We start from the raw sequence: 25,160 nt of genomic DNA on the forward strand, positions 1-25,160 counted from the left end.
AGATAAATACCCAGAAGTGGAATTGCTGGATCATATGGTAGCTCCGTTTTCAATTTTTTTGAGGAACCTCCAGACTGTCTTCCATAGTGGCTGCACCAATTTACATTCCCACCAACAGTGCACAAGGGGCTGGAGGGAGGGGCCCCAGTCTTGGGTGGAGTCTGTCGGGTGCAGGTGGAACGCCATCCCCTGGAGCCCCCCACCCCCCGGCACTGTGGTGCCCAGTGCTCATGGGGTGTCCGTGGCTTCTGGGCCACTTGATGCAGAGGAGACGGTGTCTGTGCTTCTGACTGGATGGGGATGAAGCGGTTCCTTCTGTCAGGACAGCGCTGGGCTCGAGGACTCCTTATGTCACCAGCTGGCCAGCCCTTTCAGCTTCTGGAGCTCCTGTTTTTAGGAAAGTTTGTTTTCTGATGCTCATTAGGTCGTAGCTGGGCCTTGAAGCGGGAGTTCAGCCAGCCCTCTTCCTGCACCTCCTGCAGGCACCACCCCAGTTTACAGGCCCGAGGGGAAGGCATTCTCTTCAGCTCTTCTCCCTTGAAAGTTGCCAGGGAGGGAAGGACAATATCTTGTCTGAAACAAGGACCCTGCCAGGAGCCTGAGGCTCAGACTATGAAGAGAGAGTGAGGAGTGAGCCTGGAACTGCTCCTGCAGTCGGGAGTCCTGGTCCCGAGAAGTGCATGTGCCATCTTTGCTCAGTCACAACATCTGGGTTTGGAGCGGGTTCTCAGAAGAACCAGGAGGTGTGATGGCCGAGGGGGCAGTTGAAGAAAGAACATCAAGTAGGGGGAGGTGAGCCCCATGCCGTCTGGTGATGGGCCCAGTGCGATGCTGGAGGGCCAGTGGGGAGCAGAAGCCCTGCTGGAAGGAGAGGGTTGGAGAGGCGCACGGGTCTGCAGCCTTCAGCATGGCGCACCCGGCCGCGTGTGGCCACTGAGCACCGGTGCTTTAAGCGTGAAATACACCCCACATTCTGAAGACCTAGTATGAAAAAAGAATATAAAATATCTCACTAAGAGTTTATATTGGTTACCTTTAATATGATAATATTGTGGGTATACTGAGTTAAATAAAATGCTGTAGAATTCACCTGTCTCTGAGGGGGATGTTTAATAGACTATTTTTTTGGAGCAGTTTTAGGCTCACAGAAAAATTCAGCAGGAAATACAGAAAGTTCTCACATACCCTCACACATGTACAACCTCCCACAAAGTCAGTATCCCACTGTGGTGTCCGTTTGTCACAGTCAGTGAACCTGCACTGACATGTCATCATCACCCAGTCCGTAGTTTCCATCAGGGTCCACTCTTGGTGTTGTACATTCTGTGGGGTTAGGCAAATTTATAATGACATATATCCAACATTACAGTATCTTACAGAGTCTTTTCACTGCCCTAAACATCCTTTGTATTCTTCCTGTGCACACTCCCTCCCCTCTTATCCTTGGCAACCACTGATTTTTAAACTGTCCGCAGTGTTTTGCCTTTTCCAGAATAGGAAATCATACAGGAATCATACAGCCTTTTCAGATGGGGTTCTTTCCCTTAGGAATATACATTAAAGGTTCCTCTGTGTCTTTTCATGCTTTGATAGCTCATCTCTTTTTAGTGCTGAATAATATTCCACTGTCTGGAGGTACCACAGTGTATTTATCCATCACCTTCTGAAGGGCATCTTGGCAGGATCTGGTGCCGAAGCAGAAGGCTTCCCCCCAGTGAGGAGGCCCACATAGGGGGAGATGCCTAGTGGCACAGGTGCAGGCAGATGGCTGGGAGCCTGTGGAAACACAGTGCCAAGCTGTTTTCCAGAAAGCTTGTTGGCCCTGCATGCCCCCCTCAGCAGTATGTAGTACACCTGTCTTCCTTCCTTCTCTCAGCACCAAGTGTTGTTGTAGTCTTTAAATGTTTGCAGAGTGTCCCCCTTATGAGACCCAAGGAGACTACATGCTTTGACAGGCGCCTGCTCCTCTGGCCAGGATCCCCTGATGAGGCGTGCGCAGCCCTGCCACCTCATCCTGCCGCCCATGTGTGCCTGCTTCCGTGGCTCTTTGTCAGCTCTGCTCCGCCTTCCCCGGGCTTGATGCCTGCATCTTCTCCCCTTCCTGTCCAGCTCCTGCCCAGAGGCACCCTCCCTGTTCCTCACACTCTTACCCCTCCCGTGGCCCCAACTCATCTCCCAATCTTGTGAATGTCTTGGGCCATACCAGTTTTAGTAGCAACCTTGGAGACTGACGGAGCGTTGCCATCTCTATGTTGTGGGAAGTAGGGGACCTGCAGAAGGCCAGCACCATCTGAGGCCGATGGTGTTCTAGGCCCCTGGTTAGCCCCTGGCTTGCTTGTCCTTGGGCCAGCCACCTCTCTGTGCTGAGTGTGTGGTGGTGATGGTGGCGGTGGGGGGGGGGTGCAGGGGACCACCCCTGGCCTCGCTGCTTGTGTCAGCAGGGCCGTGTTGATGACTGGGGCTCACCCACCATGTGAATGGCTGCCTTTGGAATTACTTCAGGTCATTCAGTCTTCAAATGTGGCTTTCACATTCAGGGTCTCTGACTAAAATCTTTTCCCAGCCTCTGTTCTATTTACATTTTTTTTCCCCTTCCCCCTGGGTATTGCTGTAAAGACTGTTAACATCCTGTACAAAATGACTGGTTACTGTGATTTTCAGGTGCCTTTAGGTTTATGAGGGATGCAGACTGAAGTCTGAGAAGGTAGCAGTTCTCTGATTCCAGCTTTTTACTGCAATCGATTGGTTGTATTTTAAAGACTGGTGAAGAGGAATGTAAGAAATACGTATTTCCAGGGCCGTCAGTCTTTCAGCTGTCTGACTTGCTGCTGTTAATAAGTTCAAGTTCTGTTTCTCTTGCCACGTGGAGCTTGACCGCAGAAACCTGAAATCTCTTGTAATACATAAGTGGGTGGGTGGCCGTGCTGGCAGGTGACGGAGCAGTGATACTGAACTTGCCCTGGTGTCCGGACTTGTGCTGAGGCTTCCTTAGACGTTGACCTTCTTCCAGATAAGTAGCATCAAAACATACAGTAATTACATTGTTTATTGGACTTACACACAACTACATTTGTTTGGGGAAACCGTGCTAATAACAGTTACATGCGTAAAACCTTTCTACATAACCATAATTCTGGCAGACAGCAAAAACCACTATGCCTTCATTAATGCACAAAGCCACCCCATTTACTTCTGTAGAACCACTGGTGGTTAATGACTGGGCAAATTCATGAGGTTAACCTGCAGCAGTAAGGAAAAATGGTTGCAGTTTCCTCTAGGCTTTCTCTATTTTTTTAAATATGTAAACTAAAATGAAAAATCCTAAAGAAAACTCATTTTCACATTAGCTATAAAAAGGATACTATAATAATATAATAAGACAGAATCAATAATTAGTGTTTATTGAATTTTACTGAATTTCCAGGGGACAGCTTTGAAATCTGTAAGTTACTAAATGTGTGCTCTGTAAGGCTGCATAAATTATATATTACAAAGCACTAAATACGTAAGGTAATTTTGCATTTAACTGATGATACGATTCTGTTGTCAAGTTTTTGGTAACCAGTTAGAAGGGAACTTAAATATGAGTGTTAGTGGTTATTTCTCAGGCAGTGCCACTTGCTCGTGGAGCTTGCGTATGCTGTGGGAAGGCGGAGCTCGGGAAAGCAGCAGCGGGATGACCACACGTTCCTGGACTTCAGCACCGGTCGCTGGCAAAAGATAGTGCGTGAAATAAGGAAGGAAAGTTGTAGTTAGAGGAGACAGAACGTGAGTTACTGATTTGAACTAGTCATTTCAGTTCCTTCAGTGAGCATTTACTAGATACCTGCTGTCTGCTGGGTGCTTTTTGGAACTCGATATGAAAACATAAGGGAATGTGTAAGCACAGAGGTTTACAGGAGCTGAGTAATTAGCCACCTGGTGGCTTGTATTGGCTGAGGGGTAGGGAGTGTGCTGGAGGAGGGCAGAATTCAAGGAAAAGAATGATGCCACCGTGGGGTTTGGGAGGACGCCGAGCAGTTGCCTGGTGGAGGAGGGGGGTGGTGCTTCAGGGTGGGAAGTGGCATGTACTGCAGCCCACGGTTGAATGGGACAGGGGTGGAGAATTGGAAGGAGTTTTAACTGGGTAACAACGTGGAGACTAAGTGACTAAGGGCCTTCTATGTCATGCTCAATCCTTTCAGGCAGGGGGAACTTTTGAAGGGTTCAAAGCAGAGGAAGGTTCCACTCACATGTGTAGTTTGACAGATCTTCCTGACAGGAGGTAGAAGATACGCAGAAAGCAGACAGACCTGCAGGCTGGGGACCAGTCAGGAGGGGATAATTGTGTAGTGTCCTGGGCGGGAGATGGTTGGTTTCGTGTACTGTGTACATGAGAACCCTGGCTTTCAGCCTTCACTGGGCTGTATGATCTGAGATGTGCCACTGTCACCTGAGAAGCTATTGCTTTTAGTGATTTTAATGCCCGAAATGCCACGTTTTCTTTTTGTCTGTAAGAAGTTTCCCTGTGAAGTCTTTAAATAGTAACTCTGAGTTTTTCATGTTGAATTTGGAATTTCTTTTTAGAGATTACTTTATGAACTGGAGTATAGGCTTAGTAAGAAAATGAGTACTGTGATTTGCTGTCTTTTGTTACACACAAATGCTGGCCACAAGTGACAGCTTCTACCTGAGAGTGGAAACCTGTTCACTCAGAAGAGGCTAAAGTAGTTTACACCGTAGGTGTGGGGCTCAGTTGCTGGTGATGTTTTCAAGTACTTTCAGCAACATTGCCGTCCTAGGAATACGCACATACTCCTGCGGAAATTGTTCTTGGTTACTTTGGTCCCTCACATTTGTGTGTGTATGTGTATATGTACACTTATATATGTATATTTCATATATTAATATAGATATACTTTATCTACCTGTGTGTGTGTAGGATTTGGAGGACAACACTTGTTTAGTTATGTTCATTCTGGTACTTTTTAGAACTGGTACTATAATCAGCGTAGTTGGATTTGATTTCTCCTCCTCCCTTAAACACCCAAGGGAAGGACAGAACACCCCAGGTTTCCAACGTTGGATAACAGTCGGCACAGGGCAGTGATCCCTGAGGGAAAATAAACGAGGCGAGCCCTAGGACTGGCCAGACTTTCTGCCTGGAGAGAGTCTGCAGGTCATGGCTTGTCGGAGAAGGAGGAGCGGCCCGAACAGCCTGGTGGTTTCCTTGAGTTGAGGAGACCAAGCTGAGAGTTGGAGGAGGCCAGTGAATCTGCAGGGCAGGGTGCCACAGAAGAGAGAGCGCTGCAAAGAGAAAAACAGGGCTCTGGAGAAACACACATTCCCCTCAGGCCTTCCCCTGGGTGCCGATGAGCACGTGCATGTGTAGAAACTCTGAGCCCGAGGGAAGAACCCTGGGTGTGAGTAGTGGAGCAATCCTTGGAGCTCATACGGGGTCCCAAACAGCTGGTGTTCCCACCAGCCAGTGTGTGCTCAGGATGGTATTGCCTCGGCAGTGGGCAAGGTTAGAGGTGCTCTGATCCTGCCTCCCAAAGCTTACAAGCAAGCCTTCAGAGAACCAGACTCTGCCCAGATTACCTAACCGTGGCCCACAACAAAGCTCAGAAATATCTGAAGGAGTAAAATAGGACCTAGCACCTGACTTATCTAGTCACACACGACCAGGCATGCCGCGGAAGAAACAAGAAAGTGCAGTCCACCCTGAGGAGCAAAATCGGTGTGTAGAAACAGACTCAAAAGTAACACGTGCAGCAGAGTTATTAGGAACACTAACAGTTACGGCTGTGTCCTGTGTGCTCAGGAGGACAGAGGAGAGCACGAGTGTACTAGGAAGAAGCATAGGCTGTGAGAAAACCCAAATGAGCATCTAGAGTTGCAGACTACAGTCTGAGGTGAGAAATGTATTATATGAAGATTAGCAACAGATTTGACATTGAAGAAGAAAAGATTAGTGAACTTGAAAAGGTAGCAATAGAAACTGTCGAAGAACCATGGAAGAGATGAAGCCTGAACTTTTGAAAAAGAGAACAGAGCATCATGTAGAAAACAAACTTATGGTTATCAGCAGGGAAAGGAGGGTGGAGGGATAAATTGGGAGTTTGGGATTTACAGATACAAACTACTATATATAAAATAGATAAACAAGTTCTTACTGTACAGCACAGGAAGCTATATTCCATATCTTGGAATAACTTATAATGAAAAGGAATACAAAAAAGAATTTATATATATATATAAAACGGAACTGAATCACTGTGCTGTACACCAGAAATTAACAAAACATTGTAAACTAACTGTACTTCAATAATAATAAAGAACAGAGCATCAGTGAGTTGTGAAACGACTTTAAACAGCATACTACATGGTATGTATAATTGGAGTCACTGAAGGGAAGAGTGAGGATGGGGGAGAAAATGCATATATAAATATGTGTATTTATAAATATATAAATATATATATTTGAAAGAACAATGGATGAAAAATGTTTAAATTTGGTGAAAACTATATAGCCAGAAGTTAAAGAAGTTCAGTGAGCCTCAGGCACAAGAAAGATGAAGAGAACTACACCAAGCCACGCCATGGCTATGTTGCGGGAAACAGTGATTAAAAGAAGACTTAAATACAATTTGGAGAAAAAAGAGACCTTATATATTGAACCATAGGGCTAATAGCAGGCTTCTCGTGGGAGACATTGCAAGCCAGAAGATAAAGACAGCTTTAAAGTGGTGACAGGGACAAAACATAACTTAGAATACTAAACCAGCAAGAATACCTTCAGAAATGCAGATTAGATCAAGACTTTTCAGACATAAAAAGCTGAACAAGTGCTTGACGAGGGGATCGCAAGAAATGTTAAAGGAAGCCCTCAGGCAGAAGAAAAACGACACAAGGTGGAAATCTGAATCTAGACAAACGAAGGAAGAGCACTCGAAGTTGTGAAGATACAGGTCACTTTTTAAGAATTACTTTAGAATATAATTGTCTGCTGAGGCAAAAGTGGCAGTGAATTACGAGGTCTTTACGTAGATGTAAAGGGTGTGGCATGCAGAAGGTCCAGGAGAGGGGAAGCGTAAGATTCTTAAGGTTTGTGATGCAGTCTTACTTGATGGCTCCCTGCAACAAGGTGAGATGTACACTGTACACACCGAAGCAACCGCTGCAAAGAGAAGAGAGTTCACAAGCCAACAAAGGAGGTGACATAGGAATCATAAAAAATTACTCAATTTTTTACCGCTAAAAAAGGAAGAAAAAGGGGACAAAAAACAAATGTATCACTAGAAACTAGAGACTAAGATGGTGGGTGTAATAAGCATGCCAGCAGTCGTGTTTAACGTAAATGGTCTAAATGTCCCAATTTAAAGAGGTTGTGAGACTGGGGAAAAGAGCAAGACCCAAATATATGCCTTCTGCAGGTAACTCACTTCAAATGCAGAAGTTCAAGTGGGCTAAGAGTCAAGTCAGAGAAAGACATGCACAGCTTACTTGAAGAGAAAGGGGAAGTGGCTGTATCAGTATCAGACAAATCAGCACCAGCGCAGAGAACCTTACCAGGGTGAAGAAAGTCATGTCCTGCTGATGCCGGGGGCAGTTCATGAAGAGGGCGTAACAATCCTGAACAGTTTTGCACCTGGTAACAAAGCTTCACAATATGTGGAGGAAGAATTGCTAGAACATCAAGGGAAAATAGACAAATCCGTAATTATGATTGGAAATTTTACTGCCTCTCTCAGTAATTGATAGAAAAAGTAAGTGGAAAGTCATTGCATGACACCACCAGCCAGCGGGACCTTAGAGACATTTACAGAACGCTCTACCCGGTGACATCAGCACACGGGCACGTTCCTGTAAGCAGAGTGAGCATTTACTGCAGTAGCCCTTAACTCTGGGCCATAGCAAAGTACTGATAAATTAGGAGGAATTAATGTTGTACAAAGTACCCTCTCTGACTACAGCGGAACTATATTTTTTAAAAATCAGTAACAGAAAGATATTTAGAAAACTACAAGTATTTGGGAACTAAAACCACACTTTAAACAACCTGTGAGTCAAAGAAATCAAGAGGGAAATTAGAAAGTATTTTGAACTGAATGAGAATGAAAATGCAACGCATCAAACTCTGTAAAGTGCAGCCAAAGCAGTGCTAAATAGGGAAATTTACAGCATTAACTACCTCTTCAAGCAAGATCAAGGGCTCAATTACCTATGCTGCCACCTTAAAGTAGAACATCAGAGAGCCAGTTATGCCTAGAGCAACCCAAAGAAAGGAAATAACATAAAAACAAAAGTCAACAAAGCAAAAAATTTTTAAATATGGAAAATCCATGACACCAAATGCTGGTTGTTACAAGAACAATAAAATTGATGAACCAGGCCAAAAATTTGAGTAGACACCACCCTAAGGCTCCGAAAAGATAATTAACATATTATTAGGGAAGCCACACTGAGACAACACTACACACTTACCACAGTGGCTTCAGCTAAAGCAGTGCAGCCATTGATGGGTTGGCTGGAAGTCCTCAGCACTGCTCTTTGGGAGAAGTTTGGCAATTTCATAAAAGTTAGACGTGCACCTACCAGACAACCCAGTCATTCTACTCCTTGGTATTTGTGTAAGCGAAACGAAAGCATGTGTCCACAGCAAGACGTGTACATGAGTACTAATAGCAGCTAAAGCTCTTGTTTGTAACAGTGGAAAACTGGAAGTAACCTGAATGTTTCCAGACAGGAGAGTGGATGAGCAAGTTGCGGCTTACCCACCCTGGGGAGTACTACTCAGTGATAAAAAAAAAAAGGAACAAACTCATTGTACACACAGGAATCATCTCCAAATATGACACTCGGTGAAAGAAACCAGACAAGAGAGAGTTGTGTTGTGCGGTGCTGTGGACACACAACTCTAGAAGCAGCACAGTAATTTGCAGAGACAGAGCTCAGTCCGGTGTGGCCTGGGAGTGCGTAGGGTTGGGAGAGGAAGTGAGAAGGGGCACAGAGGGGCGCAAGGACACTTGGGAGCTGGCGTGGCGCTCATCATCCTGATGGTCGCGTGGTGTCCGCAGGGTCTGTCAGTGCCTCAGAACTGTTCCAGGCGCGTACTTGAGGTCTTTTCCCCTTACTGCTCCTCAGTTATACTTGAGTGCAGCTCTGAAGTGTTCTTAAGAGGACTAGCGGGATTTGTATTTGTACCTCACGCTTAATTGCAGGAGAGTGACCATGTGGTCACTTGCATTTTAGTCGAGTGTTGTTGAGTGAGCATGTGTGTGCAGCGCCTGTTAACTTGCTGTGTCTGAAAGAGGTTCGCACAGTAGTCTCACCTCCTAGGGAGGGCTGGCCGCACTCTTGAGCGCACTGGCCTTCCTATAGGACACTGTCCACCCTCTCTGTGGGCCATCTCGTCCCGCTCTGTGGCTGTGCATAACCTGTATGTATGGTGATCCCACATTCTGTGGCCAGTTGCATCCTACTCCCCAAGTATTTTATTCGCACAAAAGCTCAAAACAACCCCCCACGCTGTGTCGGTGGGTAACACTCACTTCACTCGTACAACACCCAGAGCAAACCTTTGGTTCTTGCCTCTGCCCCAGCCTGGCCCGTGTCCAGCGTCTGCTGGTGGCACGTCCACCGCGTGGGCAGCCAGGCCCACCCAGTCACACCCTGGGTCCAGCACGCAGTCCCGTGAGTCTGATGGCTCTGCTTTCTGCAGCTCACCTGTGCCCAGCACTGCCTGGAAAAGTCTGGAACATCCTCACTTACACTGTGACCCTCCCAGAGTTCATTTTTCACACAACAGTTGGAAAATCTTCAGCCTCGTTGTCGGCACACAGCATGGGTGACCGGCCCCGCCAGCCTTCCTGCTGCGGCCGCTCCAGCTCCGGCCTCTGTCCTGCCCCGGGCCGCCTGCGCACCGGCCGTCTTTCCTTTGTTTCTCCTGAGCACTCGGGCCTCGCTGAAGCACATCCTCCTTGCCCCACTGCGCAGCCTTGGCAGCCTCACCGCCTCGCGGAGGAGGAGTGCTTCCTGCTGCAGCGGCTCTGTCTGCGCTTGCTGCTCTGCTGCCATCCTTGCCGCTGTCTGATGGCAGGAGGCCTTGTGGGCAGCGGCTTTCCAGGATTGATGGCAGAGGTCTCCCCGCCGCGGGGTGGCTCCCGCACTCAGCCCGGGCTCTGTGGAGCCGTCCCTGCACCTCCTCTCCCACCCTGGTGGCTGGTACCATGGCAGAGCTCTGCCTTCACAGCGGCCCTCGCTGCCACCTCACTCTGAGGGCGCAGGGAGCGACAGCCTGCTCTCCTTACCCCTTCCTTCCCCGCACACACCCCGCACCCTGTCAGCCATGCCTGGCTCCCCGTCCCTTTCCTCCGCCGCCTCCTGCTAGGCTTCCGCCCCAGGGCCCTTGTGCTTGCTCTCAGGAACGCCCGTATCTGCAGCCCTGCACTTCAGATGTCTCAGGAAGGCCCCTGACCGTCACGGTGAAGAAAGAGCCCCGTCCCCAGCCGCAGACACCTAAAGTCTTGCTCTGTGTTTTTCCGTGTCTCAGTTACCACTGTTGAGTGTTCTGTGTTTTTTACCTTGTCTTTGTCCTTGACGAGGATATTAGCTCTCTGAGATCAGGGATCTTTGTTTTGTTCACCACTGTGTCTTCAGTGTCTGGACCTGTACACTGGTGGGCTCCCAGTAAACACTGGATGGATAGACAGATGGGCAGACAGATGAATGGATGCTGACCCAAGGAGCTTTGTAACCTTAGAGCCCTCCCCTCCTGTCCTGGGTCACAAAGGAGGCCTGGAGAGGTCTGATGGCTGTGGCTGTTGGTCGGTGATGGACATCTTGAATCTGTTGGGACAGAGAAAGACATCTACTCCGGTGGGCAGGAGGACTCAGTTCTCTTCTGCTGCGCCCTGTTCAGTCAGCTGCTGAGCTGGGTTTGGTTCTCTTCAGGGGACCCTGTGGATGTGACAGGTGTAAGCAGTTTTGATTACTGGTTTATTAAGAATATACATGCCTGTCTTTTGCGTCTTAGTGGTGCTGTCTTCATTCTTTTAATCACTCATTTGTTCATTTATTCATTTGTTCATTCATCCCCCTTGTTAGCCACCTGATACCTAGTCATTCCAGGCTTTGCAGACAGAGCCGGGGGCCCACTTGAGAGCATTCTGTCGGCTGTGGCACCAGTCGTGTAAGTGCATCCGTGTAGTCCAGGGAATAGGCAGAGCCCGGGCCTGCGTGACCATAAGTGCAGGATGAGCCTCAGAGCCCAGGGCTGAGGGCAGAGCTGGGCTGCTGGCTGGGGAGGGCTGAGGGGGCTCTGGGCGGCGTTCCAGCCAGAAGAGCGTTGGCCTGTGTCCTGGTCCAGCTTCCCACCTGATGTGTACGAGGTGGGGGCGCTCCAGATGGCGGTGGAGGCGGGTCATGGCAGCTTGATCCCGTATATGCTCTGACTTGAAACCTTGCCAGGGTTGTGCTGCCTCTGGAAGGCTGTGCCTGGCTTCCCTGTCACCTGTCGCCCAGGTGTGCCTTTCTTGAACCTCTCTTGAGGATTTGCAGGATGGTTCCTCTGAGGTACAGACGACCCCTCTTGGGCTCCTGCTGATTTGAATTTAAATCTTGGCCCCTGCTTGTTGCCCTTGTAACTTTAGGCCTGTTTTAAATGTGGGAGCTGTCGGTGCATTTTTGAAGCTAATCTTCCTTTTCTGGCAGGGTGGCTGATGAGCTTTGAGAGAGGATGTAGGGTGACGGTCCTGCCTCTTCCTCCTACCTCTGAGGCGCCCACCCCACCCTCACCCTGCAGGTTAGGACCCATTTGAAAAAGTGGACCCAAGTCGTAGCTGGAGTTGAATTTAGCTACACGGGAGGCCAGTCTTGGCTCTGTGGCCGCTGTCAGTCTCCTGGATGTTCATCTTGACTCTGGGAACTTGGACATCTCACCTCAGAGGTGGTCAGGACCTGCAGGTGCACTTAAGCCAGAATTGCCGACTCAGGCCGTAGTGCTCATTTGCCGCCGTCTCTAAAATAGTGGCTTTGAACTTTGTTGATGGTAAAAAAAAACAAAAAAAAACCAAAGAAGGTCCTGATGCTTTCTCAGTCTGAGAACTGAGACGGACACTTTCCAGCATGTGGGAGGAAGTACTACAGAAGTCTAGGCAAAGGGGTTAATTGGACAGCTTTTTGACTCCTACTTAGATGGTTTTTGCAGCATTACTCTTTTATTTGAAGTATGTATTATGAGTTTCTAGAACACCAGGTATGGTTTTATTCAACAAATTCCCCATTTGATGCTTTTCTGTATAAATACACATGTGCGTTATAATTTTAGAACTATATGTAATGTTTTTTAATGATTCTGACTTTGTGGATCATGTTTTGAAAATGATTTTTTTTTTTCTGTTCCAGACTCCTTTTAATTTTGGCATGAATCATAGAACACCACCCTACCCTGCTGGGGACTATTGTCTTCTGTGCAGAAGCGAACGGAAAGACTCTGCCTTCTCGGAGAGTGGGCTCAAGGCTGCGAGCAAATTGGCCCTTTCCATGGCTCCCAAGGGCAACAGCGTGCTGCACCTGCCGCTGTGGGTGTGCCCGGACTGCCGGCGGACTGTGGAGAGGGAGGAGCGGCACGGCAGCCTGGACCAGCCAGCGGTGAGTGGGTTGCGGGACTCGTCTGGCAGTGAGACAGTTAGCTTGAGTCTGCTTTCTGGAAGGAACTCCCTCCTGCACCATCTTCTGTTCCCTTGCTCCGCCTGCTGGGGCCTGCCCTCCTTGGTGAGCAAGCTTCGGGGGCCCAAAGGGTAGGTTTTGGCTTTTTCAGTCTGGTCTCAGGATTTCTTTGTGGATGTAGTTTGTTGAAAAGCTAGGAGGCTTTTCATGTGTTTTGCTGTAGGCAGTTCCGTGTGCTGGTAACTCACTCGTAATTCTTTCTCAGATGCAGTTCTCACGCCCAGGTCAGCCCTTTTCCCCTTGATTTCTTGCCTCAGCTGAATTAAGCTGTCTTGAGACCAGCAGGCTTACATGGGAAGACCACACTCTTCATCTGGTCTTTGGCCCAGACTGTGTCTTAGTCAGCCCTACTTGTGAAAGGGCTTTCAAACCTGCTGTTTGGGTTCTAGAAGGAGTTGACTTTTGCAGCCATTTGAGGCCCCACAGTCTAGGGCTTTTCTGTTCCTTCCATTTCTGCTTGCACGCAGCTGGCTGTTTCCTGAGCTGTTGTCTTTCTCTGAACACCTGGCCACGCGCGGCCGCTGCCAGCAGCCTCCACCTCCACACTCTCTCCTGACCTGGAGCTGTGGCAGTGTGCTGCTCCTCGGCATGAGTCTCCTCGCCTTCCTGGGTCTCAGCTGTCTCCTTGCTGCCTGCCGCTAAGCCAGTGGCTTCTGTTTTAGGCTTCCCTTGAAGGCAGCACCCCAGCTCACGTGCCAGTTTGTATAGTAGTGCCTTCATTAAAGCTCTAAACCTCAGAACCTCGTTGTTTCTCAGCACAGAAGACGACTTCTCTCGCAGCGTCTTTCCGTGAGCCTCCCTCTCCTGCTCTGTCCCCTCTGCGGCACTTCTTTTCGCTGCTCTGTGTGTTTTTCTTACCCACTTTGTCTTTTTACTTCGCTGAAATATACACTCCAGGAGGGCAGCCATTTTTGTGTTTTCTTACCAAGAACAGCGCTTAGCCTGGTATATTTTAGGTACTCCAAATATGTGAACGAATGAATGAATGAATGAATGAGTGAACAAAGAAATGGGTGGATTTGGAATCCCCTCATTAGGGACCACGCAGGTAGCATAGTCGATTAAGTCTTCTCACCCTCGGGTCCTTGTAGCTCTTACCATTTTGTTATTCTACTTTTGTTTCCTTTCTGTGTCCACTTAAAGTATTGAGTCTTTTTTCCATTTTTTAAAATATAGTTCCCTGTGCTATACGGCAGAACCTTGTTGTTTATCTATTTTGTATATAACAGTATTTGTAAATCCCGAACTCCCAGTGTATCCCTCCCCATCCCATTTCCCCTCTGGTAACCATAAGATTGTTTTCTGTGTCTGTGAGCCTGTTTCTCTTTTGTTGATAAGTTCATTTGTGTCATTTTTTTAGATTCTGCATGTAAGTGATACCATATGATGTTTGTCTTTCTGTGTCTGATTTCACTTAGTATGATCATCTCTAGGTCCATCCATGTTGTTGCAGATGGCATTGTTTCATTCTTTTTTATAGCTGAGTAATATTCTGGGGTGTGTGTGTGTGTCTGTCTGTCTGTCTGTTCTTTATCCAGTCGTCTGTTGATGGACATTTAGGTTGTTTCCATGTCTTGGCTGTTGTAAATAGTGCTGCTGTGAACATTGGGGTGCACGTATCTTTCCGAATTAATAGTTTCCTCCAGATATATGCCCAGGAGTGGGATTGCTGGCTTATGGGGTAAGTCTTTGTTCAGTTTTTTAAAGAATCTCCATACTGTTTTCCATAGTGGCTGCACCTTTTTTCCAGTTATTAGTGGAAGGCTGTTCAGTATCACTGACACTAGTTTGTTCCCTGTTCACTTCCCGTCAGCATTCTTAAGTCTCCCCGCTGGCTCACACATACTCTTTGCTTCCTGAACTGTACTGTGTTTTCTTCGTATTTCCATCCCTGCTCTTGTGTCTCAGCCTGACTGTGCCTTTGGGAAGAGAGTTGCTATTGTTCATCCTAGTCTTGGAGGCAACTGAAACTGCCTGTAATTCCCCATTGTCAGCGCTTGCCACAAGAGGAGTCCCATTTCCTGACTCCCAGTCTGTCCCGTATGATGGATCAACAAATGAGAATTCTCTCCTCATCAAACAAGTGATGGGGGTGGGGAATAGCACAGTAGAAGAGTGTGTACTTAGCATCCATGTGGCCCTGGGTTCAATCCCCGGTACCTCCATTAAATAAATAAACCTAATTACCTCCCCCCTCAAAAACAAAGAAAGAGTGATGTCAGGGACCACAGAGGTGTAGTGCTGCCCTATGTTTGTAGACTTAGACCTTCTGTTACTTTTTACAGTCGGCCTCTTTGTTCAAGCTGGTTACAGTTGCTGGCCTTCTTTAAAAAATAAAATGTAACTTACATTTAGTGAAATTCACCCACTTAAAAGTCTATGTAGAGGGGAGGGCACAGCTCAGCGGTTGAGTGTGTACGTAGCATGCGCGGGGTCTTGCGTTTAATCCCCAGTACGTCCTCTGTAAACAAGCAAACAAACAAACCGGATTACCTCTCCCCCCAAAACAAAAACAACCAACCAATTAATAAGATATGTATATTTTTTAAGTCTATGTAATTCAGTGAGTTTTGACAAGTCTGTACAGCTGTGTGACCGCCACCACCGCAGTTAAGATACGGAACACCCCCCACCCCCGAGTTCCCTTGTTCCCCTTGGTGGACAGCCCTTCCCTACTTCCCAGCCCCTCATAACTACTGACAAGATTTTAGTCCCCACGGATTTGCTTTTCCCAGAGTGTTATGCAGACTTCTTTACCTTGGCATAATGCTTTGAGAGCCGTGCACCTGTAGTGTGTTCCTTTTTGTTGTGGAATGAATTGTAGAGATGTACCACGGTTTGTGTATCCTGCACCATTGATCAGCATTGGTCTTGTTCCAGATTTGGACTGTTCTGCGTCGAGCCATTGTGAGCACTCTTGTTCAAGTGTTTCTGTGGACACTCTTTTTACGTGTTGGTGGAGTGATTTGCTCACGTTTGGTTAAGGGCTGTGTCTTTGCTCATGAAGCTCCTTTAAGTCTTGTCCTTGACATCTTTCAGGGCCTCGTAAGATGAGTTGAGATGTGTTCCTGCTCCTCCTCTTTTCTGGAAGAGTTTGTGTTGTATTGGTGTCACTTCTTCCTTAAGTGTTGTTGGCTCTTGGGTTTGTTTCCTCCCGCCATGTGGTGCAGGGCCCGACAGTGCATGTGGAGACCATGGCGACCATGGGGCTGAGGCCGATGTGTGCACTCAGGAGCAGTGCCTTGTGTGTGCCCGTGAGCTCAGTCCATCTGGTCAGCACTGGAGCTGGCCTGACTTTGATCTCGGTGGTGCCAGGCACTGCTCCTGGTGCTCGTGTGGGCCGGAGGGGTCTCTCCACACTCTGCCCCCTTTGTGTGGTGGCGGGCACAGCCTCCCACGTGGCGCTTTCTCCATTCGCTCATCCAGCCTGAATCTTGGGCAGTCCTGTGCCCGGGGTGTGAGGTGCAGCTTTCCTGGTAGTCCCGCCCGTCCCGAGGCAGCCAGGTTCTGCCTGTACATCTAGGGGTCTTGGTCGTGACCTGTGCTTGTGTGGGTCTGGGCCTTTCTCCTAGGTGAGGGGTTTAGGCCCCTTTTCTCAGTAGGTCAGGCCTGGGCCCCGGGTGGGGGCACCCACCACCCTAGCAGTGAAGGCTTCTCCTTGCTCCTAGAGGAGGGCCAAGCTGGGCCGGTCCCACTGGCCACACTCAGCCTTTGCAGACTCCTTACAGGCTGAGTTGTTTTCTCTGGCCTGGTGTCCATCCGTCCGTCTGTCCTTCCTTCCTCAGCCGGAGGTGAGCCAGCGACGCGTGCCTCGTCCTCAGAGAGCTCACTGCGCTGTCCGGCCCAGCTGGTCACGCGAGCTCTCTGGTCTGCAGGCTGTTTCTCATCGTCGGGGGGAGAGCTCTGAACCACTGGAAGCAGGTGTGGAACTGGACTGCTCCCTTCTTAACAAGCGCCCTGTTGTCCGGGGTCACGGTAGACCTTTCTCTGGACACCACCTCTCGGTTCCATGTTGTCAGTTTCTTCTATCCCTAGACCTTGTCGTGCCCAGGCATGTTTCAGACATTCCACTTGACTGTGTCTCCAAGGTCACTTGCCTGACTGTCCTCCACTGCCAGGTTGTCGGACCCCTCCCATCCCTTCCCCCCATTTGGTCCCTCTGGCCTCAGCTTTCTCCTGGGTCAGCCAGGTTCCGCGGCTCAGCTCTGCCCTCTCTCTCGCAAAGCCGCCCGACTTCTCTGATGGGAGCCTGGTTCAGCGGGCACACGCACGTGCACACACACGTGCGCACGCGCAGGGCATTTCTGGAGAAACCGCCGCCCAGCACAGCGCTTCCCCAGGTGGTGGTGCCAGGCCACGGAAGGGCTCGTAGCATCTGCATGGCTTGGTTCCTACACCCGAGGTAGAGCGAGCCTCTCCTCCTCCTCTCTTCCCAAGCTCCCCACGCCCCCTCGGCTTGCTCGGCTCAGCGCCTGACCTTCCCACTTGAGGGAGAAGGTGGAAGCCGGCACCCAAGCCCTCATTGCCACTCCCCCACCCCCACCCACTCCATCCCGAACTTCTGCTGAAACCACTTTGCCCTGGCCCTGTCTCACTCATCTCAGGGTGTCTATGCAGGCCAGGCACAGAGCAGGCACCTCTGGGGAGTGGTTTTTGAATGAAGGAATGGCCCTGCCTTTGAGTGTTTCCAGACTTCAGACTGTTTACAGTGCTCATCCCGCACTAGAGTTCACGCTTTGGGGCTGTGTGTGTGTGTGTTCGGGACCTGTGAATTCTCTGACAGTTAAAGCACTTTTTGTTTGTATTCTGATAATGGGGGAAGGCATGTTCAGATCATTCGGAGAGCCGTGCTTCCGATGTCTGTGACCTGGTAGGCCTGGCTGCACTACTTGCCAAGGCTTCTGAGGAAAGAGCAGAGGTTGTCTTAATACTTACATCCTGTGCTGAAATCAAGCAAAGAGCCGTCAAAGGCATGGCCTGCTCTGTGCAGGAGAAATTCACACAGGCAAGTAGGCGAAATGGTTGAGACGTTTTGCAGAGATGCATGGTGTTCAAGCTTAACTCAAAGAGCCTGCCTGCACTTCAGTTGTCAAAACAAGGTCTGTGTTGAGTTTAGCAGTTTGGTTTCAGCTAATCATCCATCTGTATCTTTTAAATAATAATGTTAACTTCAATTTTAATGATTTTCATGGGTTTTTATATTTAAGTTATAGACCAACTTGGGTTTTTATAGTTATAAAAGAGCTTAAAAAGCATAAATTACACTGCATTTTACATTTGTGTATATTTATGTAACAAAAATTGGTTTTAAGTCTTGCATGGTGGGGTGGGGGAGATGGTACTTTGGAGAATTATCTTTTCTTTAAAGCGGTCTTTGTAGCACTCAGGCATCCGGCCACAAGGAAGACTGTTGACTATTTTAAAGGCTCTGTTTTGCTTGTGGACATTAGCATTTGTGTCTGTTCTCCTGTCTCTTATTAAAATGTAAGTCTCGCATTTTACGCTAAGGAGCCAGGTTCTCTAACAGTTACCATGACCAGAGGTCTAATCAAGGCATGTAGTTCCAATTTAAACCGACCGTTTAAAGAGTTTACTAGTAGTTGTCCTTATCTCCAAATTTGCCCTGTTGGGTCTAGGTTCATAATACGAGCATATAAAATTCCTTTGTGGCGAACTTTCTGAGAGTGGTTGTGCTGATGTCGCTGCTGCCTCAGATTGTCAGGTTCAGAGGACAGAACTTGAGTCAAACCTCATGGAAGGGTGATCTGAATGGTAGCCTTTGCCTTTTTTGGCTTAGCGTAATGCCTTTGAGATTGACCCGTGTTGTTGCGTGTATCAGGGAACTATTTCTGAGTGGTGTTCCGCTCTGTGGGTGAACCATGACTTGTTTCTTCATTCATGAATAGAGATACATTAGTGTTTCCTGGTTTGGGCTGTTACCAATAAAGCTGCTGTGAACATTTGAGGACAAGTCTTTGTGTGGACAGAGTTCATTTCTCTTTGATAAATACCTAGGATTGGAATTGCTGGGTTATGGGATAAGTGTAAGATTAACATTATAAGGAGCTATCGTGCTGTTTTCCAAAATGCTTACAGTTTTCTGGCCCTGTGTGAGAGTCCCCCTTGGAATCTGTATCCTCACCAAGGCTGGATGGGGATAATCTTTAATTCTAGCCATTCTAGTGGCCTCTGGTGTTACTTCATTGTGGTTTTAACTTGCATTTTCATTTTCTTAATGAGCTGTTGAGCATCTATCTGCATCTCTTCGGTGAAGCGGCTGTTGAGACCTCTTGCCTGTTTGTCTTACTGTTGAGCTGTGAGAGAGCTTTATATACCCCGAATACAAGCCTTTTTGTCAGGTGTGTTTCTCAGACATTTTCTCCCAGTGTGTGGTTTGCCTTTTCATTATACAACACTGTTTTTTGAAGCTCAAAAATTTTAAATTTTGATCAAGTCCAGCTCATCAATTTTTAAATGATTTGGACTTTTTGTGTTCTCTATGAGAAATCTTTGCTACCTGAGGTTTGTAAAGATTTTTTGCCCTGTGTTTTTTCTAGATGTCTTATAGGTTGAGCTTGCACATTTGATCTGTGATCCATTTTGAGAGAAGTTCTGTGTCTGTTGTGAGGCGAGGGTTGATGTTTACCCTTTTTGCACACGGGTATCCAGTTGTCGCAGAACTGTCTGTTGAAAACTCGATTTTTCCTGGTTGAAACATTGTGGCGTCTTTGTCAGGAGTCAGTTGGCTCTGTGTGTGGGTCTACTTTTGGACCTCCACTCTGCATACATACCCATGCTTTTGCCAGTACTGTGCTGCCTTGACTCCTGAAGCTTTCTATAGTAAATTAATGAAATTCGGTAGTAGAAGTCCTCGAGCTGTGTTCTTTTAAAAAAAATGCTTTGGCTATTCTAGGTCCTCTGCATTCCCCCGTAGAGTTTCGAATCATCTCGCCAGTTTCTGTAGAAAAGCCCACCCTGCACTATAGACCAGTCTGGGGAGAGTCTCCCAGTCCATGGATGTGGGATGAATTTTCATTTATTTAGTTTTTAACTTTATTCTTAGAATAGTTTGTAGACTTCAATGTATGGCCTTTGCACAAAGTGTATTGAAGAATTTCCAAAATATTTCACAATTTTCCTTGCTATTTTAAATGGTACTTAAAAAATTTCAGTATCCAATTGTTTATTGCTAGTGTATAGAAATGCAGTTGTTTTCTGTATCCTGTGAAGACTCACTTACTAATTTTAATGGTCTGTGGTAGACTCCTTAGGGTTTTCTGTGTCGTTGATCACATCATCTATAAATAGTGCAGTTTTTCCTTTCCACTCTATATTTCTTTTTTTTTCTTTTTTTTTTTTTTTTTTTCCTTGCTTTATTCCGTTGGCTGGAGCCCTCATGAAAAGAAGTGATGTGAGCAGATGTCCTTCCCCATTCCCAGTCTTGGGGGAAAGCATTTAGTCTTTCACAATTAAGTGTAATGTTGGGTGTAGGATTTTAGAGACCAGATTGAAGAAGTTTACTTCTGTTTTCAGTTTGCTGAGAGTTATCGTGAATGGATATTTAATTTTGTCAAATTCTATTACATCTATTGAGATGATCATAGAGTTCTTTTTTAGTTTGTTAATAAAATTAATTATAGTGATTCCTGAATTGTGGAGTGGCTTTTGCATTCCTGGGATGATCCGCACTTGATTGTGATGCATTCTCTTTTCTGTAGGTTTTGCTGCATTGGATTTGCTAATGCTTTGTAAGAACTATTACTCTGTGTTCATGAAGAGTATTAGTCTGTTAAGTTTCTTATCTGACAATATCTTTTGTGGATTTGGTATCAGGGTAATGAGTACCTTTTAGAATGAACTAGGAAGTATTCTCCCTTCTTTAATTTTCTGAAGGAGTTTGGGTAGAATTGTTATTATTTCTACCTTAAAAGCTTGGTAGAATTCATGAGTGAAGCTGTCTTGACCTGGAGTTGGCAATATTGGGAAGGTTTTGAACTATGCGTCCAATGCACTTGGTAGCAGTGGTCTCACTTCATGAGTGAGACTTGTTAATTTTTGTGTTTAAAGAAGTTGCATAATCACTTCACAATACATGTAAGTCATTATGCTGTACATTCTAAATGTACACAGTGCTGTGTGTCAATTATATCTCAGTAAAACTGGGGTGGGGAGAAATTTGCCCATTTTATGTCGAATGTAGTGGCATGAAGTTGTTCAGAATATTCCCTTGTCTTTAATTTTTGTAGGCTCTGTAATGATTGTGTGGCTTTCATTCCTTTTATCGGTTGCTTTAGTTTTGTTTCTGTCTCTTTTTTTCCCCCCGATAACCTGGCTAGAGGTTTATCTTTTTGTTGTTGTTGGTTCTTTTCAAAGAACCACATTTTGCCTTCCTTGACTTTCCATTTTCTATTTCATTAATTTCTGTTGTTAGGTTTACTACTTCTTTCTTTACACTTAATTTATTATTCTTTTGGTTTTTTTAGGGTAGAAGTTTGTATCATTGATTTGAAACCTTCTTCTGTTATGTGTGTTTAATTCCATAGAATTCTCTCTAAGCATTCCTTTAGCTGCATCCACAATTTTGGTAAGTTGTATTCTTCATTCTGTTCAAAATATTTTAATTGCTCTTAATATGAGTTATTCTTTGACCCATGAATTATTTAGAAGTATGTTTTTTCACTTCCAAATATTTTGGAGTATTTTCTAGGTACTATTTTATTTTATTTTTATTTTTATTTTTTAGAGCAGTTTCAGGTTCACAGCAGAATTGAGCAGAAAATACAGAGTGTTTGCACATAGCCCTCCCCACCCACACATATGTGCTCCCCTGCACTCAGCATCCCTCATCAATGTGGCATATTTGGCACAATCGGTGAACCAGCATGGACACATTATCATCAACCAAAGTCCATAGTTTACATGAGGGTTCACTCTTGATGTTGTACATTCTGTGGGTTTTGACAAATGCATGATGACATGTAGCCACCACTGTAGTGTCATACAGAATAACTTCATTGCCCTAAAAATCCTGTGCCCCATCTGCTCATCCCTCCCTCCCCCCCTCTGTCCAAACCCCTGGAAACCACGATCTTTTTATGGTTTCTGTAGCTGTGCGTTTTCCAGAATGTCCTTTGGTTGGAATCGTACAGTTTGTAGCCTTTTCAGACTGGCTTCTTTCATTTAGTAATATCTTTTAAGTTTTTTCTATGTCTTTCATGGCTTGATAGCTCATTTCTTTTCTTTTTTTTTTTTACTGCACATATATTTTTTAACTTACATATATGTACTGTTCATTGTTTCTAAGAACGTTTAGAGCTTTAGCTTTCATAGTTATCAAAGGAATAAGGCCAACCACAAAATAAGAGTTAATTCAAAAAGATACATACACCCTGCTATTAACAGCAACATTATTTATGATTGCCAAGATACGGAAGCGCCCCAAGTGCACATCAATAGTGGAATAGATAATGAAGGTGCAGCATATGTACACGTAATGGAACACAACTCACCCATAAGAAGGGAGGGTATTTTGCCATTTGTGGCCCTTCATTCACTTTTTTTTTTCACTTCAAAAGCCAGAATTTTGTAACCTGCATAAACATTTCTATTACATCAAAATCAACAAAATACCTGGAAATAAACTTCACCAAGGAGGTTATCTATTCTCTGCAAACCGAAATGACACAAAGAAATAGAAAGATTTCTTGTGCGCTTGGATTGGAAGAATCAACACTATCAAAATGGCCACACTACCCAAAGCAACCCACAGATCCAGCGCTACCTCCGTCAAAATACTCGTGACATTCGTCACAGAACTAGAGCAGACAATTCCAAAATTTATAAGGAACCACAAAAGGCCTTGAACAACCAAAGCAATCTTTTGTGGGTCTCTTTTTTTTTTCTGCTTTCTTCTTTTTGTTCTCTTTCCTTATGGTTTAATGACTAGAGAAGGTCCTTTAACATCTGTTGTAATAGATACCTTTTTAAAATTGAGGTATAGTTGATGTACAACGTTATGCTAGTTTCAGTTGTATGTATTGGATTAATTGAATTTTTATGACCCTTTTTTACCTCCTCTTGGCTTCTTACCTGTATCACCTTGTTTCATAATTTTTGGTGATTCTAGAATATATGTCTTTAACTTTTCAACCTCTACTTTCACGGATTAGTGTATACTGAACATGTAGCGTAAGAACCTTACAGCACTGTGCGCAGAGCATCATCAGTTTTTGTGCTAATGTAGTCATATTTTTTCCCATATAATAAACTTCCACCATAGATTTTTATTATTTTTGCTGTAAGTAGTTATCTTTTTAAAAGGTTTTGGAAATGAGCAGAGTCTTTGGCGTATGTCTTTGTCACATGTGGCAGTCTTCATCCCTTAACACAGCCGTGGCTTCATTTGGGGCCGTTCTCCTGTCTCAGGAACGGCCTTTATTTGACATTTCTTGTAGCGCAGGGAAGCTTCTGGTTGTCCGACTGAGAGCTTTTATTTTGCCCTCCTTTTAACAGACCCTTGTCAGTGGTGTCCTCTGCCTGCGCCTCAGGCGTGGTGTCACCACCGGCTCTCAGCGCTGCGCTGTGTGCCAGGTGTGTTTGCTCTGTATGTATTGTGCTTGGGATTACGTGAGCTCTTACACTGTCCTTTTACAGTTTCATCAAGCTTGGGAAATCTTCAACTATGTATTCATATAGCCTCCTTCTTCTCGAACACGGTTACCTGTAAGGCATCTTGATTTTGTCTTACAAATTCTTTTTGCTTTTTTTCAGTCATGTTTCTTGCTCTGCTTCATTTTGGATTATTTTTCATTACTTGTCCTCGGGTTTATAGATACTCTGGTCTTAAGTCTATCTTGTATAAATTTTTTCTTTCAAGACATTTCACTCTTGAAGTCCCATCTGCTGCTTATTCAGTTTCTCACCGCATCATCTCTATGTTTTCCTCTCCTTTCTTGAACATGAAGTTTATTTATAGCCTCCAGTTTCGGGCTCTTGCCTGCTGATTGCATCACCTCTGTCATTTGGGGTTCCGTTTCTGTTGATTGCCCCCCCCCCCAGGTTTGGTGTCATATTTTCCTGCCTCCCAGCTTTGCCATTGGACACTGAACACTGTTCGTTATGTCATTGCAGTGTCAGGTGTTGTGTTCTTGACACATGTGGGACTTGGGACATAATAGCTGAAGTTAAGTCTGTCTAAGGTGAGCGGTATAAGGCCACACGGTCAGCGTGCGCCCTCTTTTGAAAGGCCCCCTGCTGGCGGGAAGCGGTCCTTCCCAGGTTCTTGGTAGCTGCTCTGAGCCCGGCCGCGTGCCGGGCAGCAGCGTTGTGCTGGTGCACAGTGCCCCTGGGGCTGGGGTACAGTGGAGGGCAGGGCGCGCTGGGTCACCGAGCTGATCTTCTCCCGGTGGACACAGGGGAAAGACAGGAGATCCTGGGAATTCAGATAGCAGCGTGTGCTGGAGGAGATGGGCTGGGTGACTGGGGTCAGGAGGGGTCAGCTCACCACTGATGTGAACAGGGCCCTTGAGCTTGAAGACTGACTAGCTGGTGACAGGGGGTCGACACCCAGACCTGTGGTGGGAGCCCCGAAGACGGGAGCGGAGGGGTATGGGGGCCAGGACGGGGCCAGGACAGAGGAGCGGTGCTTCAGGGCGAAGAGCGGCGGGTTTGGAGCTGAGACGCAAACACTGACAGCTGGTTGGCCGGCCTCCCTGAGCAGGTGATCTTTCTGCTGATTGCTAGAGGGGGTTCTGTCCAGGGCCCTTCAGAGGTTCGGTGGATTCACACTTCAGGGGGGGCAAGGGCAGTGGGAGACCTGCAGGCCAGGAGGAAGTGGAGAGTTTGTGCACGGGAGGAATGGGAGGTGTCTTTGCAGGGGCCGCGTGCCCTCACTTACACCTGAACCCCGCCCTGGCTCCTCGCGTCCGGGCAGGCGGTGTGCCGTCCCCTCGGGGGTTGTGGGTGTCCTTGGGATTGGAGGGAGGGGGACGGCCTTGCTGCCGGGCGTGACAGTGGAGGAGAAGGAGAGAGTCGCCGCCTCCGTTGACGTGAATGGGCCTGCTGCTCCCAGTCCGACGGCCCTGACCCACCTGTCAGACGTGTCGCCTTGCCAGTCACTTTGGGAACCAGAATGGTCTTATTTTCAGGTGTCCGAGTCCTATCTGCGGAAAATCCCAAGTGTCTCCCTCGTTCAGAGCTCCTCGCCTGACCTGAGTGGATGACGGGGACGGTTGCGGGGTCCTGCATCCTCGTGCTTCTGGCTCTTCCATTCTTGCTGCTCTGTCTGCTTCTCTTTAGTGCCCGGGCAGGGTCCTCACAGGCTGCCCAGGGAGGTGGCTCTCGCTTGTAGGAGGCCCTGGTGTAGGTTTTCCTAGCCCTCCGCTGGGACCTGGCACCAGGCTGCCTACTGGGGACTGTATGACACCCCCATCCCTGCTTGGCCCCCCCCT

General features: G+C 46.9%; 1 protein-coding gene and 1 long non-coding RNA gene across 9 annotated transcripts in view; both read left to right on the plus strand.

The window, feature by feature from the left end:
- The window catches only part of FAM193A (family with sequence similarity 193 member A), a 138,287-nt gene that overhangs the window by 46,092 nt on the left and 67,035 nt on the right, over nt 1–25,160 (plus strand). For 7 of the 8 annotated variants that reach the window (XM_032492794.1, XR_004324476.1, XM_032492774.1 and 4 more), the window contains one exon: nt 12,388–12,633. In XM_032492794.1, the coding sequence (XP_032348685.1) occupies nt 12,406–12,633 (228 nt within the window). In that variant the 5' untranslated portion in view covers nt 12,388–12,405. Of the gene's footprint in view, nt 1–12,387; nt 12,634–25,160 lie in introns of those variants that run through there. The other variant, XM_032492806.1, reaches the window with a different exon arrangement.
- On the plus strand, nt 17,562–21,716 carry LOC116667588. Its single transcript, XR_004324485.1, has 3 exons — nt 17,562–17,573; nt 18,137–18,141; nt 21,549–21,716. It is a non-coding gene; the product is annotated as an uncharacterized LOC116667588 (long non-coding RNA).

Source organism: Camelus ferus, chromosome 2 (assembly GCF_009834535.1).
Source record: "Camelus ferus isolate YT-003-E chromosome 2, BCGSAC_Cfer_1.0, whole genome shotgun sequence".
NCBI classification, from domain to species: Eukaryota; Metazoa; Chordata; class Mammalia; order Artiodactyla; family Camelidae; genus Camelus; species Camelus ferus.